This window comes from Sabethes cyaneus, chromosome 1 (genome assembly GCF_943734655.1).
Source record: "Sabethes cyaneus chromosome 1, idSabCyanKW18_F2, whole genome shotgun sequence".
Classification (NCBI taxonomy): domain Eukaryota; kingdom Metazoa; phylum Arthropoda; class Insecta; order Diptera; family Culicidae; genus Sabethes; species Sabethes cyaneus.
In genome coordinates, this window is record NC_071353.1 from 43,077,978 (window position 1) to 43,091,421 (window position 13,444).

Below are 13,444 nucleotides of genomic sequence, written 5' to 3' on the forward strand. Positions count from 1 at the left end.
CACAATTTTACCAATATTAGAGGGACCACAAGTTGTTCAAGCAGCTATCTTGTTTAAAGACAGCTGTTCAAATGGCACTCAGACCCAGGTTTCGTCCTTATGACGGTTCTGAAGTTTTTTTTCTGTTATAGCTGTAAATTTCTAGTTACACTACGATCCGTTATCAATTGGGTGGAAAGTATTTGGTAGTCGTGTTAAATATATTAAATTATGCGTACTATGCGGCGTGTTAAAACCACTGAGAATTTTAGCGCCATTCGTTAAACGACACAGTTAAAGTTAATTGCGGATTGTATGAGCGGCTTATAATTCTCGGCGAATAATTTCTTGGTATGCGATTATGTGAAAAAAAAAATCAGAAAAGCAGTTCATCTCATAATCACGACGATAATTAATATTTTGCTGCATATGATGAATTCAGTAAAGTTGTGAAAGTTTAGAGATTGAAATTAACTGTTTAGGGATCTATATTTTTAGTGTTTTATTATTACTTTGCTACAAACTATGCCAGTAGCCTTATTCCGTGATAACGTGGGATACGTTGGGCGAATTCAAAATCGAATGCAAATGCATATCTGTAAGGCCAAACAGTGTAGAAAGAGTTTTTTTTTTATTAGAAGTACATTTGTTTGGTAAATTCGTATGAGAAGTTTGATTTCTTAGTGTCCGAACATTTTTATTGAAGCGTTAATCATGAAAGTAAACAATTTGAAGTCGAATAAACGAAAATATGTGAATGTGTTGAAAAGTTGTGGTCTCACAGCCTCAGTGTATAAGAAATCAGAAGCGCGCAATTAGAAACTTGACCTTCTGTTTTTGTCGCTTTAAGCCCGAGCCCACACAATAGTGTAGGTGAGACATGACTACTTTTAAAAATTTTACCTTTCCTTTCTAAACGTCGTACTTTTACATATATGGCACCAATCTCTTGTGTAAACATCGTAACTCGTAGAAAAAATTGAAAATAGCCGAAAATGAGTTTTCTTTTGTGCTTGGATTAAGTATTAAATCTTGTAAAAACAGCAAAAAGTTTTATCTGTCGTATTTTCTTATTGGATCCGTATTTCGAAATTGCTTAGATAAAAAATTATTGGTAATAAGTATTTCTAATTTAAGTAATTAAAAATTTACGGGAAATACCTTTTCAAACTTACTTATGCACAGTGTTTTTCATACTAACACAATTGTGTAGGTTCGGCCTAATTGTATACCTACTTTTACCTTTACGTTCCCGCCGGGACTTCAAAAATTAGTGTACTTGCCGTTACACTTTTGGCTCTATCTTTACTATTTTTTGTTCGATTTTTATACAACTTGTCTTCAAAGAACCACCTTAGATTGACCTTCAATGAAAAAATATATTAGCAAATTTTGGATCCATTTTCGCGGAGATATTCAGGACCGCCGTAGGAATATTTTTTCACGTCATAAGTAACAGATGAAATAAAACGAAAAAATGCTGCTGCCATCTCATTTTGAGTCAGTAAGAATGAATACATTATACTGTAGAGCATTCGTTCATACTACGGAACTTCCGTTTAGAGTTCTACCGAAACCTAAAACTGGTCATTTATAAAATGTAAAATAATGAAGAAGTGTGGCAAATGATGTATTCAACTACGGGATTTTCTAAGACAAATTCTTGGATCAACATTTGAATGTTTTTAAGCCAATCTGGACGTTCCGGTATATCTGTTGTATTAAGGTTAGTAAAAACTTAACTTGCAAAAAGTTGCGTGTATTTCGGTAGCTACGTAACAACCGTTCCGCTGCTTCAGAAGTTGAAGTCTATGAGCCTCGAAGCGACGATCTCGCTCTAAACTAAACGGGGTCAACCCTTTTCAATTCTGTGGACTTCTGTGGACTGTTTTGTTTTGTTTTTTGTTTGTTGTTCGTCATGTTTTGTTTTTTTTTTCAAAGCCTGGCTTGGTATAGTCCAAAAAGGGTAAAAAAATGTTAAAAAAAATGGGGAAAATGATCAAAATGGGGCACTTCCCGATGACAAACAGGAAAGCGGTGGGCACCATGCGATTTTCCGGAAAATTTTACATAAGATCACCTACATTTTATCAGCCTGCAGGCCATATCTTAATTGCGTCCGTTTTTTCGACTCGTTTTTGCACATAGTGCGATGGTATAAGATAAGGCCGAACCCACACAATTGTGTAGGTTGCTAAATTTAGCAAACATTAGTTACAATGTGTAGAATATACTGGTTTTGGTATCTCGAGAGATAAAAAAAAATTTATATTGATCCAAAAACCAAAAATATCGTAACTAAAACCCTCCGTGCTTAAAGGGTTATACAGTAGACTCTCGGAAAAGTTAACTCTCTGAAAAGTTAATTGTTCAGAAAAGTTAAGCGAATATTAGCTCTCATGCAACGCTCTAAAAAGTTACTTTTTGGCTTAACTTTTCTGAGAGTTTAAATTTATTGGTTGTCCAAAGCGTTCATTCACACACGTGTGTTTTCCTTCTATCTTTATTTCTCATTTTTCGGTTTATTATCGCCTTTCCACAGCTTCATACAGATTATCATCATATCTGGGATTAAATTAAACTTTTGTACCGGACAGTTGTAGTAATAGTTCAATACGGGCACATAGCTGCTTTAGTATTTTGGATAACAAATTGGAAAAGCACAAACTCAGATTGAATTTTAAATGCAAAAGAAGGAACAGTAGGGAACAAAAAATAAGCGCGAACATTGTCAAAACGTTGTCGTAGACTACGAAAAATCAAAAGTAAACTAGAATAACCGACTATTTTAAATTTACTGAAAGGAACTAAGTATCATTTCATAAGGATCTTGCTATATATTTCTTTACAATACAACTTCCAGATTCCTAAAAATATGTATCCTGTATCCGGGAATATATTTTTGCTTTTTTATTTATCATTTTCGATGACTTTTAGGACTACTCAGAAAAGTTAATATTTCGGAAATGTTAATCGACCCATTCCCCAATCGATTAACTTTTCCGAGAGTACACTGTACGACAGACTTCGCAGTCAGCTGTTATAGTACAGGACAATTGCGTTGCTAGTGCTACGATCCTATTGACTCTAACAGCCTGTCCCAGCCGAGATTCCAACATACGACAATTGACTTGTTAGACCAGCGTCGTACTTCGAGGTCAAGATTAGTAAAAATACACTCCCCATATTGTACGCTAAGGCCTGCCTCAAGTTCTAGTTAACGGATTAATTTTATAGGAGCGCATCTAGTGTTCGGGTCTGGATTATTGACAGTGGTAAGATGCTGGCCTATTAAAACAGTCGTCGTATGTTCGAATCTCGACTGGAAGAGGCTGTTATAGTCAATAGAATCGTAGCAACTGGCCCTACAATTGTCCTGTACTATAACAACTGGCTGCGAAGTCTGTCGTATAAAACAGAAGGTCAAGTTTCGAAGGTCAAGTGCTACAGAATGTAGCACCTAGGCTTTGCTTTTTCTGCTTTGCTATGTTGCATTCAGTGCTTAAATTTGTATTGAGATCATTGGCGGAACTAGCTCTCATTTCTAGGGGAGGCTATAGCCCCGGAATTTTTTTCGACCGTTTTATTGGTTGGCCAAGTCAATTTTTCTAGGGGGGGCTAAATCAATCCGAAGGGGGGCTTAGCCCCCCCTAGCCCCCCTCTAGTTCCGCCAATGATTGAGATACGTGCAGTTTCAAAAAAGTGGTATTTAGAGAGATACCGAAAGAAGGCAATTGATTTTGCAAATCCTTGTCGAGAAACCGACGTGGTATAGATACTCTAATAATCGTGAAAACATGACAATCTCCCGTGGTCGACGACTCAAACGTCGCTGCAAACGGAAAAGGGTTACCCGAATGGATCAGAGTAAATGGAATAGTAAGCATGATTGTCAGCTAAACTGACATGAATTAATAACAATGCCATTTTAACCATTTTTAAGGGTATGAAATGGGGAAGACAATGAAGATGCGTCCAACATAGCTCTAGTCATCCTAAGTTTCTACCTAGAGCCTGCACGTGGTCGTACCCGGTAATGAGCCTTGATTAAGTAGCTAAGCTAGGAGGTGCGATGCTACGTCCTACGTGATTCCCGGCTGCCTGATCTTAAAATTTTGGTTTTGGGTAGACGACTGATCCACTCGGTCCTTTTGATAGGTAAGCGCACCGTACCTTAAAGCTTGTTTCATTTAGAATTGGAACAAACTTTTTCTCATATTGTGGCGCTCTTGGTGGACGGGTTTGGAAGTTCTTGGCGACCACGTGTCGGACATCACCTATGTATTTTTGACATTCCGCAAAACGACTGTATTTTGTAAACAAACAACATGGAAGCCGAAAGAAGGGAAAAAATTGTGCACAGTTATTAGAAAATCCATTGTGGTCTGCATCTAGACTAGCTAAGCAGCTCAAATTGCCCAGAAATACCGTATGGCGCGTTATTAAACGGTATAAGGAAACATTGACAACGATTCGGAAGCCTCAAGCTAATCATCGGAGTGGAACTGTCGACCGACCACTGTGTGGTAAGATTTTGAAGACCATCAAGAGGAATCCAAATCTACCGGACCGTGATTTGGCTATAAAATTCGGTACTGCCTATAGTACCGTGAGGAGAATTCGATTCCGGGAAGGAATCTTGTCATATCGAGTTAGCAAACAGCCAATCCGAACCATAAAACAGAATAGTGTGGCCAAAATCCGTGCTCGAAAGCTACCATGCTGCATCAAAATCCGGACGGTACCAATATCCGGACACCTTCACTAATTTATCCTTATTAAGTAATAATATGTACAAATTATGAGGTGTAGCGGCGTGGATTACTCTGCAAATATATCGTAAGATCGTTTAAACGTAGTCAGTGGTTAAGTAGGCTGCGCGAAATAACTTAAATAAATCCAAACGTAACGTTGGTGTCGAACAGTGTCTTTTTTCTGCGAGTTTTTTTAGATTACTAAACAGCAGTGTTTTCGCGATTAAAGGTTTTGGGAGCTTATTATTACAAAGAAACCAACTTTTTAGGCTTAGTATCAACAAAGAAGTTTAGTTTTCAATAATTGAGACGGTGTCATTCATTAATGTGTCGAAATAAAGTGTATTTTTATAAATAATTACGCTGTCCGGAATTAAAACCATGTTTTTAAATCCGGACATGTTTGATTATTGATGGTAACTACCTACTGTTTTTCTTAGAAAATGCGAAAGGACACACTGAACCAGGCAGAAGGTGTGGTAAGAGAAGGAGTCTCGATCCATGGAACCGTCAAAATATTTGGAAATGCAAAATACTTCAAGGCAATTAATGTAGAAGTATTTAATCACTTTCGTTCTCTGGTTAGGTACGTGGGTCAGTGTAGTACTTGACTAAAATCGTACTGTTAATGGCATTAAAAGTAAAAAAAATGTATAGAGAGATGATTATTTAATACTACAAGTGACAGGTTGTTTACTTATAGGCATACATTCTTAGACAAAATATGAAAAAGTTTTGCCTGTCCGGAAAATGATTCAAAAGTGTCCGGATATTGATTCACTGAGATGTCAGGTGTCCGGATTTATGAACAAGACAAGCCTGTTTATTTCTCTTATTTTAATGTTTTTATTGGGTTTTCATTGTAAAATTGACGTGTTATTGCGAATTTAAGCTTTATATTTGATTATAGTACAAAGCAATTACTAGAATGTTGCGAAAATATTGTTTACGGAGCATATTAAAAATATGACCTGCTTAAGTGTCCGGATATTGATGCAGCATGGTATACGACCGGGTGCTAACTAAGTTTGACGGGTGTCTTCTGATGGACGATGAAACCTATGTCAAGGCTGACTTCGGGCAATTGTCAGGTCAAAAATTTTACTTGGCAACGGCTCGGGGGGATGTTCCAAGCAAATTTAAATTTGTTTTTGCCGACAAGTTTGCACGAAAATTTACGATTTGGCAGGGCATTTGCAGCTGAGGCAGAAAAACGAAAGTTTTCGTTACAAATCAATAAAACAGTTTATTTTGCTTTTCCCGTTTAAATCGTATAGGAGCATTTGCTCTAACTCTTTTATTCATAGGGCCTAATGACGTCGGAACTGTATCAAAAGGAGTGTCTCTGAAAACCAGCTTGGTCAGATTTGGCAAGCTGTCATTACACCAAAGTCGTTCAAGAATGGTATGCAGAGAAAGGATTTTTTTTTCTCCGAAAGAGCTTAACCCACCCAATTGCCCCCAGCTCCGCTCTATTGAGAAATACTGGGCAATCATGAAGAGGAGACTCAATGCAAAGGGAAAAGTTGTCAAAGACATCAATCAGATAAAGACCTGGTGGAATAAAATAGCCAAAACGATGGACGAATTCGAATTGCTTCGCATCAATTAAAAGACTTGAATAATAATTTTAGTTCAACATGTATTAGAGAATCTTTGTGCAATCTTATAGATTTTAAATCTACATATTTTTGTTGGGATTTCTGCTTGTGGTTACGTGATTGGTGTGTAATATCCATGTAGGTCCCAGCTGCGGCCTTTCTTAAATCGTTTTTATTTGTTATTACTAGTTAAAATACCGATTTATTTACATGATTTTGTTTTCCAGAAAATTACGCCTTTCCGTAACTCGCGCGGTAGCTCATCAGACTTAAGAGCTATCCGCAGCAGCATTGTGAGCTGAAATATCCACGTACACGTACGAGATGTTCTTTTTCGTAGGGGAAAGTGTGTTCAGTATAGAATAGAATCAATTTTATCGCTTTGCGGCGGGATAAGCTCGTTGTGAGTCTCAAACCAGTGGTAATAAGCCCTGACGTATGTAAATTATTTTTTGATTCCATTACATTATTTATCATATGAGAGTTTGATTTTGTGTGACAACATAACACTAAAGGCTCCAACTACAGTCGTCAAGATCAATTTCGCTGCCATGTTTCTTGTTCAGTTTATTAATTTTCCACAAAAGTGACCAATTTGAAATGAATGTTTCATCGCGAACTGCCGGCGGTAATAGGAGCTTTTTGCAAATGTTACTTGTTTGTTTTCATTTCGGTATTAATGCTGAGTATAGATAGCTTGCATATGCAATCTAATTTAATTTATTAGTTTTTTCTTCTAATTATTTTAACAACAGTCATTTTTGCTAAAGGACCTTTTTTTGTATTTCTATCGTATAAATAACAACAGTTTCAGTGATTTTTATAACGGTGGTGCACATCAGATGAGGAGAATGGCAGAAGAAAGTAATGAAACTTTGGGCATATGGAGTTAATCAAAGTGTAAACACGAAAGTGTAGAAAAATTATAAATAACGAAGATTATATGAAGTTGGTTGGTTCGAAGTAAACTCTGATCAAACCAGGGTATCTTCCAACCTCGCAGAAGATGACGTACTAGCAAAATAAGTGTGCCTAATGCACGATTCATGCTTATTAAGAAGGGTTGATTGAAGTATCTGATTGGATCAGAAAGAACTTCGAGCTTCACCTTCGAGCGATAAGGTAGCTTTAATTAGTTGTGCAAGGAAATATGTGAAAATATCAGATATCACATTGGCGATCATGCCAAATTGAGTATGTGAAAATAGACAGTGAAGTGTTTGCTTTGCATTGCATGCGTTGATGAGGCGGAGGTGGTTGGGATAAGGAAAATGAAATTTTGTTTTATAACACAAATGGACTGGTGTCCAACAGGGTGTTAAACAAAAGTAATGCATCGTTTTATGGCCAGTGTGTACGTTTGTTTCTTCTTCGCTGTCGGATCCTATGGCTGTTTCAATTGGTCTGTAGATAGAGTTATATGCCTTCACATTTTGTATACGTGCTGCTGGGGCTGTTGCGTGTCACTTGGTTACTGAAGATCTTTACTACGAGAGTAATGAGCCAGAAAGATCAAGGATCCTGATGTTTATGCTATGGTAGTAGGGATGTCTGAAGTGGATCATGCAAGATAGCTAAAATATCGCTTAAAATATCACACCGCATCGATATCTATATTCTAACCTTTCTACTATTTTTTAAAATCTGTTGTAAAACACCGTTATAAAAATGTAGTTAATGCCTGACTTCATTCATCAGTCACGACAAAAATACATGAGATTAAGTATAACAGTTTCAGTTTTATTTAATCTTACACACGACACACCTAGTGTCAGGATACACTGATAGAAAACGTTTCATGCTATTTATTGGGCTACTTTTTCCATGTCAGCTTACTAAAATCGTGCTAAGTTCTACCTCGCATCTAAACTTTGAAAAATAATAGTAATTTTGTATTTACTACTTGCGTACAACATTTCATATCTTAAAAAATTATGATAAAATAGGAATGGACGCTGATAAATTTGAACTGGCAACCCGGCAAAGCGACTTAAACCGCGAAACATTTAATTTTGAACACAAGCCAAGTTTTCTTCTATTGCAAAAAGATTTCTTCTAAATTTAAAAACAAACTTACTGCTAAACTGAGAATCAGCTGATTTTAATAATGCTGCAAAGCTTTTAATGTACAATTCGATCAAATTTGTTAATTTTTGGTATTTTTGCTTGATCAATTCGCTGCTAAATGCGGATGTCCGGAATTTATCTTACAGCATTACAAGTATTTTTCTACAGATCGGGGTCTGCTAAATTTTTCCAAAGCATAATATAGTCATTGTTTTTACCAAAAAATTAAAAATCATCTATCATTCAATAACGGTTGTTCTAAAATATAGAGAGCTAGAGATTTGCGCTAGACTACTTTTATCTTACGAAACAGAATCTATCACATCGGTGTCTTTCATTGTTGTCTCATTTTTGTTCGGTTAAGTCTATATCTATGTGTAGCACTAAGAAAGAGATAGTCACTAGTTTACAGAAGACTGAAATACACAAACATGCACACACGCGCGCGTACCCGTTAACATTATTACTATATTTCGGCCGTATCGCGGTTGGAATGTTCAATGGCCGCCAGCAGATCATGCTTCTGGCGAACGTATAGGCGCCCTTTTTTCCACGGATTTTGCAGCTGAAGCGGACGAAAGTCGTCTCGCAAACAGCGTTCTCTGGCACCGATCACTGCGACAAGGCAGAAATTTTCCAACTTATCAGCTGCGTAGATGGGCCCTTCTTTACCCTTCAGTACAACCGCCATGTTGAGCTGTTTCACCACAAGATCGATCACTTCCCTAGCGGAAGTTTTCTGCGTGACTCGTAACTTTAGTGAAGTTCCACTTGGCAGTCCCGTCTCGTAGGCGGCGTAGACCTGAACGATGCTTGTGGTCACGGGACCGGTGCCTCCAGATTCTGAAGATTTTGCTGATTCGGCACTGGTCGACTCTGATGCACCAGGCGCAATTGGACGCCGTTGAGAAGATTGAGCCAAATCTGGTATGGTTGGCTCAGGTACCGTTCGGTGATCGAGAACATCGGGTGGAAGTTGCTGGAGGTGCTTCGCGGGTTCTTCGGCTATATGAAGTGCGGTTTGATAGCCCTTCGCCTCGTTTTGCAGCGCGGTTAGCGTAGGCTTTAAGTAGGTTGTTACGATCGGTTCGTAATCAGGCTCGATTTGATTGAGAGTTTTGAGAGCCTGTTCGCGAGGTTTCTTGCTCACTACCTTGGTCAGTGATGGCTGAATGCTTTGATTTTCCATGTCTTCGTTGGTGTTGGGTTTTGTTGCGGTGGCAATCGGGGCTGTGAAAGGCGATCGGACATTCAATAGTGGACTGGAAGTTGCAGAATAACTGGAATACATGGTTGGCGGCCGTTTCTTGTTGCTATTGGTGGATTGTTCGGAAGTTTTCTTTTTTTCGATATTCAATGTGTCCTCCGAACGAGAAGGTGGTAATCGTGGGACGACGAACTCTTTTTCCGGTTCCACTCCTGTTACTGAATAGTAGCTGTTGCCTGAGTTTGAGTAGGCAGAGTCAGCGCTGTTTTTTCGTGAATTGACGTTACTAACATCTAAAAAGCGTTGACTGTTGTACTTTAATAGCTGCTCGGATTTGGAATATTCGGCATCTAGTAGGCCGTTTTGTCCTAGGGAGTTCTCAGCCGTAGGTCCAGGCCATGAACCTCGGCCTGGACTACTTTTGTGGAATACAGGTGGACAACCAGGGGGTTGCAATAGTTTTGGTTCACTGCCACCCTTTTTGTCGACGTTTGTGGATACCTTTTTCCCGAAGTACGCGCTTTTGTAATCCAAAATTTGTTTCATATTTAACTCTGGCATGTTAGCCCGATCCCTTGCATAGCTTATCACATCCATCAACCAGCGTACGCCTTTCCAAATTGTATTTAACCCAGTGGATAAATCCTGTAACTTAGCTAAACGGTCCTTCGCTTTTTGGAGCTCCAACGTACTAAATGCTTCCCTATGTAAATGGTTCGCCATCATAGTGTCTAACTCCAAGATGCAGGATAACCGTGAGTACTTCTGTACGATATTACTCTGGTAGGTTTTCAGATGAATCATTTCGAAGGCCTGAATCGGCATCGAGAACAAATCACCCCGCTGAAGTAGAACGTCTTTCTGGCCTGGCACTGCACAGCTACTCTCTGCCGGTGGGCAAACAATTAGAAAACTCACATCGTGATTCAATTCAATCACTTCGACGTCGTACAGCCGATGAGCGACTGCAACGTCTATCGAAATGTCCATGTACTGGAACAGATTGTGCACGGCTTTGGTTAATATTTCCAGAAAATGAAACTGAACTTCGGTCGGGCCCTGGGTTTTCGGTCGAAATTCCAGCAAACTGGACTGTTTGTGCTGCTTGATGAGTTCCCATTCCTCCCTGAAAAAAAAAGTTTAAATTATTAGAAACTTTGAATCGACTAATATTGAAAATTTTCACAAATGCAATTATTTAAGTACTGCAACTTATTTTATATCGTTTTCAGGGGTTAACAAATGCGTTTGTTCGGAATATGATGCGAAACAAAATTATGAAAAAAATAAAAACCATAAACAGCTAAGAAAGCCAGGACGTGGCAGCATTATCAGTCACGTCCTACTTTGAAAGAATAAATTGTTCGGAAGCGGTTTACACAGTAACCGTCTGACAAATCCCACCTCCATGTTGTGCCAGCGGCGATAAACCAGCCACTCAGACTCGGCTTGTTCGAATGTCATCCCAATATACTTACGCTGATACGTGCGGATTATCGCGAACCTTGCAGTGCGGTAGTACGTTCGGGGCCTTCACCGGAACCACCACCTGGATTACCTCCACCGAGCTTTGCATCTTAAGATAACCAATGTAAAGGCCCCGCGGCAGCCGAATATTGGACACTTGATGATAGTTGATCTGGTCTTGAATCGAGTTCATTAGCAACTCGTTGATGCTGCTGTCCTCACTCGAGACGGCGAGCTTCTTGTGGATTTTATTTAGTGGAATCCAACGTGAGTTCAGTACTGATATACTTTTGGGACTCTGCAAAGAGAAAACGTTTGCTGCAGTGAAATCTCTGTTCATACAATAAGCAACTCTACGGTGCAATACCTTTATGCAATTAACACAGGATAGCACCACGGTGCCGTGCACGTCTCGTAGCGGTTTGTAGTATAATTGACCTAGGTCCGTAATGGAAAGGGCGGCTTGCATCTGGCAGGCAGCCGACAGCAGCTTCGTTCGAAAGTGAATTGCAGAGGAAGCGTTACGTTCCATGTCCATCCGTAGTAGCTTCACGTCGTCCCACGTGCAGGCAACCTGTTTCAAACAATGAGGAGAAAATATCATGGTAGGTATAGCGTACTTTTTTGCCGATGAAATATTTTTACTGTGGGAAATAGTTATGGTTCAGCATGTTGGAAAAATATTCTTGAACTTTTTTTTTCTTATTTTCTTAATGGCTTAAGACATGATTCAACTGTGAGACAGCTTTTCCTGAGCAAGAGTATTTTAATCAGCTTTACTGAATAAAACATATTTCATTGGAAGTATTAAAAAAGACATCGAATTAATTCCGATAATCACTTTATCAGAAGTTGAATGTTGAAGAAAGTTGAATTATTACCCAACTAGTTGAGCCCGAATCTTACGATCCGGAAAGTAAAAATGTCTGTCAAGAAAACTGCATTTACATACATTTCATTTGCTTAGTTTTATTTAAATTACGACATTCGAAAATCTTACGATTACAACAATATAGCTTTAAGAAATTGTTTTACATAAAAAATCAAAGCCTGGAAATGAAATTAACAGTTTTTATACTCGCATTGGGTTTTGTTTAACTTTTAAAGATAACATCTCTACCACGAACGAATTGACATGATACATAGAGGAAATTCAATTCTTTTAAAATATCGTGCTACATATTCCGCTTGCTCACTAACACCCGCTGTTATGCATATTGCGGAGTAACTAATATTTGTAGGGCTTTATACTGAGGGGGTTTCACATTTGTACGATTTTATACTCAACAATCTAAGCAACGCTCAAGCGCCGTGATGCGGCCATGTTGAGAATCATGCTTTTGTGCTAAATATTCGACATTTCGCCAATAAACTTACCTTCATCATCCAATAGAAATCGGTGTGCAGGTTGCTAGTGAACGTTTCATCGATCTCTATCACCGGTACGAAGTCTTCGTTGGTGAGAAGCAGTTTGTCTTCGTGGTACAGAACGCAGGCCAGGTAGATACCCCTGTGTCACCATAATAATGTCAGTGAGTTAGTAAGCAGATGAGCGGAAAATAACAACAAATTAAATACCTCTTCATATTTTTCTGAAACTTGGACGCTGCCGAAAAAAGCTGCTTGATTGTGGTTTTCTTTTTGATGGGTCGTTTTGCCGGAATCACTGTATCTAGGGCAATTTCGGAAGCATCATCTGGTCGAGCTAGCCGGACCGCATTGAACAGATCATCCAAGTTACGTTGCTTCCCGGCAAAACGGTTCTCGCGACACCCCAGGTCTCGCCAGCCTGTGAACGGATCGAAAAACGTTTATAATGGAAAATCAATCATTGTTGTGAGGCGGCTCAACTCACTGGATGGAACGACGCAGTTTGGCGTGGACAGTTTGTAAGAGCCCCAGCCTTTGATGTTCCCAGCAGACGCACGAAAGAAATACCGTCGACCCTGTATCAGTTCGTTCAGATTGCACACCGCACCCATACAGCCGTGGAAGCTGGTCCATTCGTTGACTTCTCGCTCACCGACTATGTTACTGAAGTCCGAGCGGGATGACCATTGCACTGTTGCGAAAAAAACAGATTTTCTCCATTGGAATCAATTCACTTTCATCGAACACACTCTTACCTTTGAACTTGGTTGATATGGCACCTTCAAGTGGTTCATACAGCCTCAGACTAACTGAGCTGCACCCGGTTACATCGATTTCTATCCGATTGGGTAAATCGGGCGGCTTAGTTTGATCCCAGCCCAGTATCATCCTTCGAAGACCTTTGACCCGACGCTCCCAAAGTCCGACCTGCTTGTCGACATCACTACCGGTACAGCTCGTAACCGATGGTCCCCCACTTCCTGCTAGAACAGAAACGA

At 39.2% G+C, this 13,444-nt stretch overlaps 1 protein-coding gene across 6 annotated transcripts in view; it reads right to left on the bottom strand.

Moving 5' to 3' along the window:
* Nucleotides 1–6,397: 6,397 nt before the first annotated feature.
* The window catches only part of LOC128745401 (uncharacterized), a 91,487-nt gene continuing 84,440 nt past the window's right edge, over nucleotides 6,398–13,444 (bottom strand). For 5 of the 6 annotated variants that reach the window (XM_053842473.1, XM_053842470.1, XM_053842471.1 and 2 more), the window contains 7 exons: nucleotides 13,202–13,429; nucleotides 12,931–13,137; nucleotides 12,654–12,864; nucleotides 12,453–12,585; nucleotides 11,443–11,649; nucleotides 11,087–11,373; nucleotides 6,398–10,734 (listed from right to left, as the gene is read on the bottom strand). In XM_053842473.1, the coding sequence (XP_053698448.1) occupies nucleotides 8,868–10,734; nucleotides 11,087–11,373; nucleotides 11,443–11,649; nucleotides 12,453–12,585; nucleotides 12,654–12,864; nucleotides 12,931–13,137; nucleotides 13,202–13,429 (3,140 nt within the window). In that variant the 3' untranslated portion in view covers nucleotides 6,398–8,867. The remainder of the gene's footprint in view (nucleotides 10,735–11,086; nucleotides 11,374–11,442; nucleotides 11,650–12,452; nucleotides 12,586–12,653; nucleotides 12,865–12,930; nucleotides 13,138–13,201; nucleotides 13,430–13,444) is intronic. The other variant, XM_053842474.1, reaches the window with a different exon arrangement.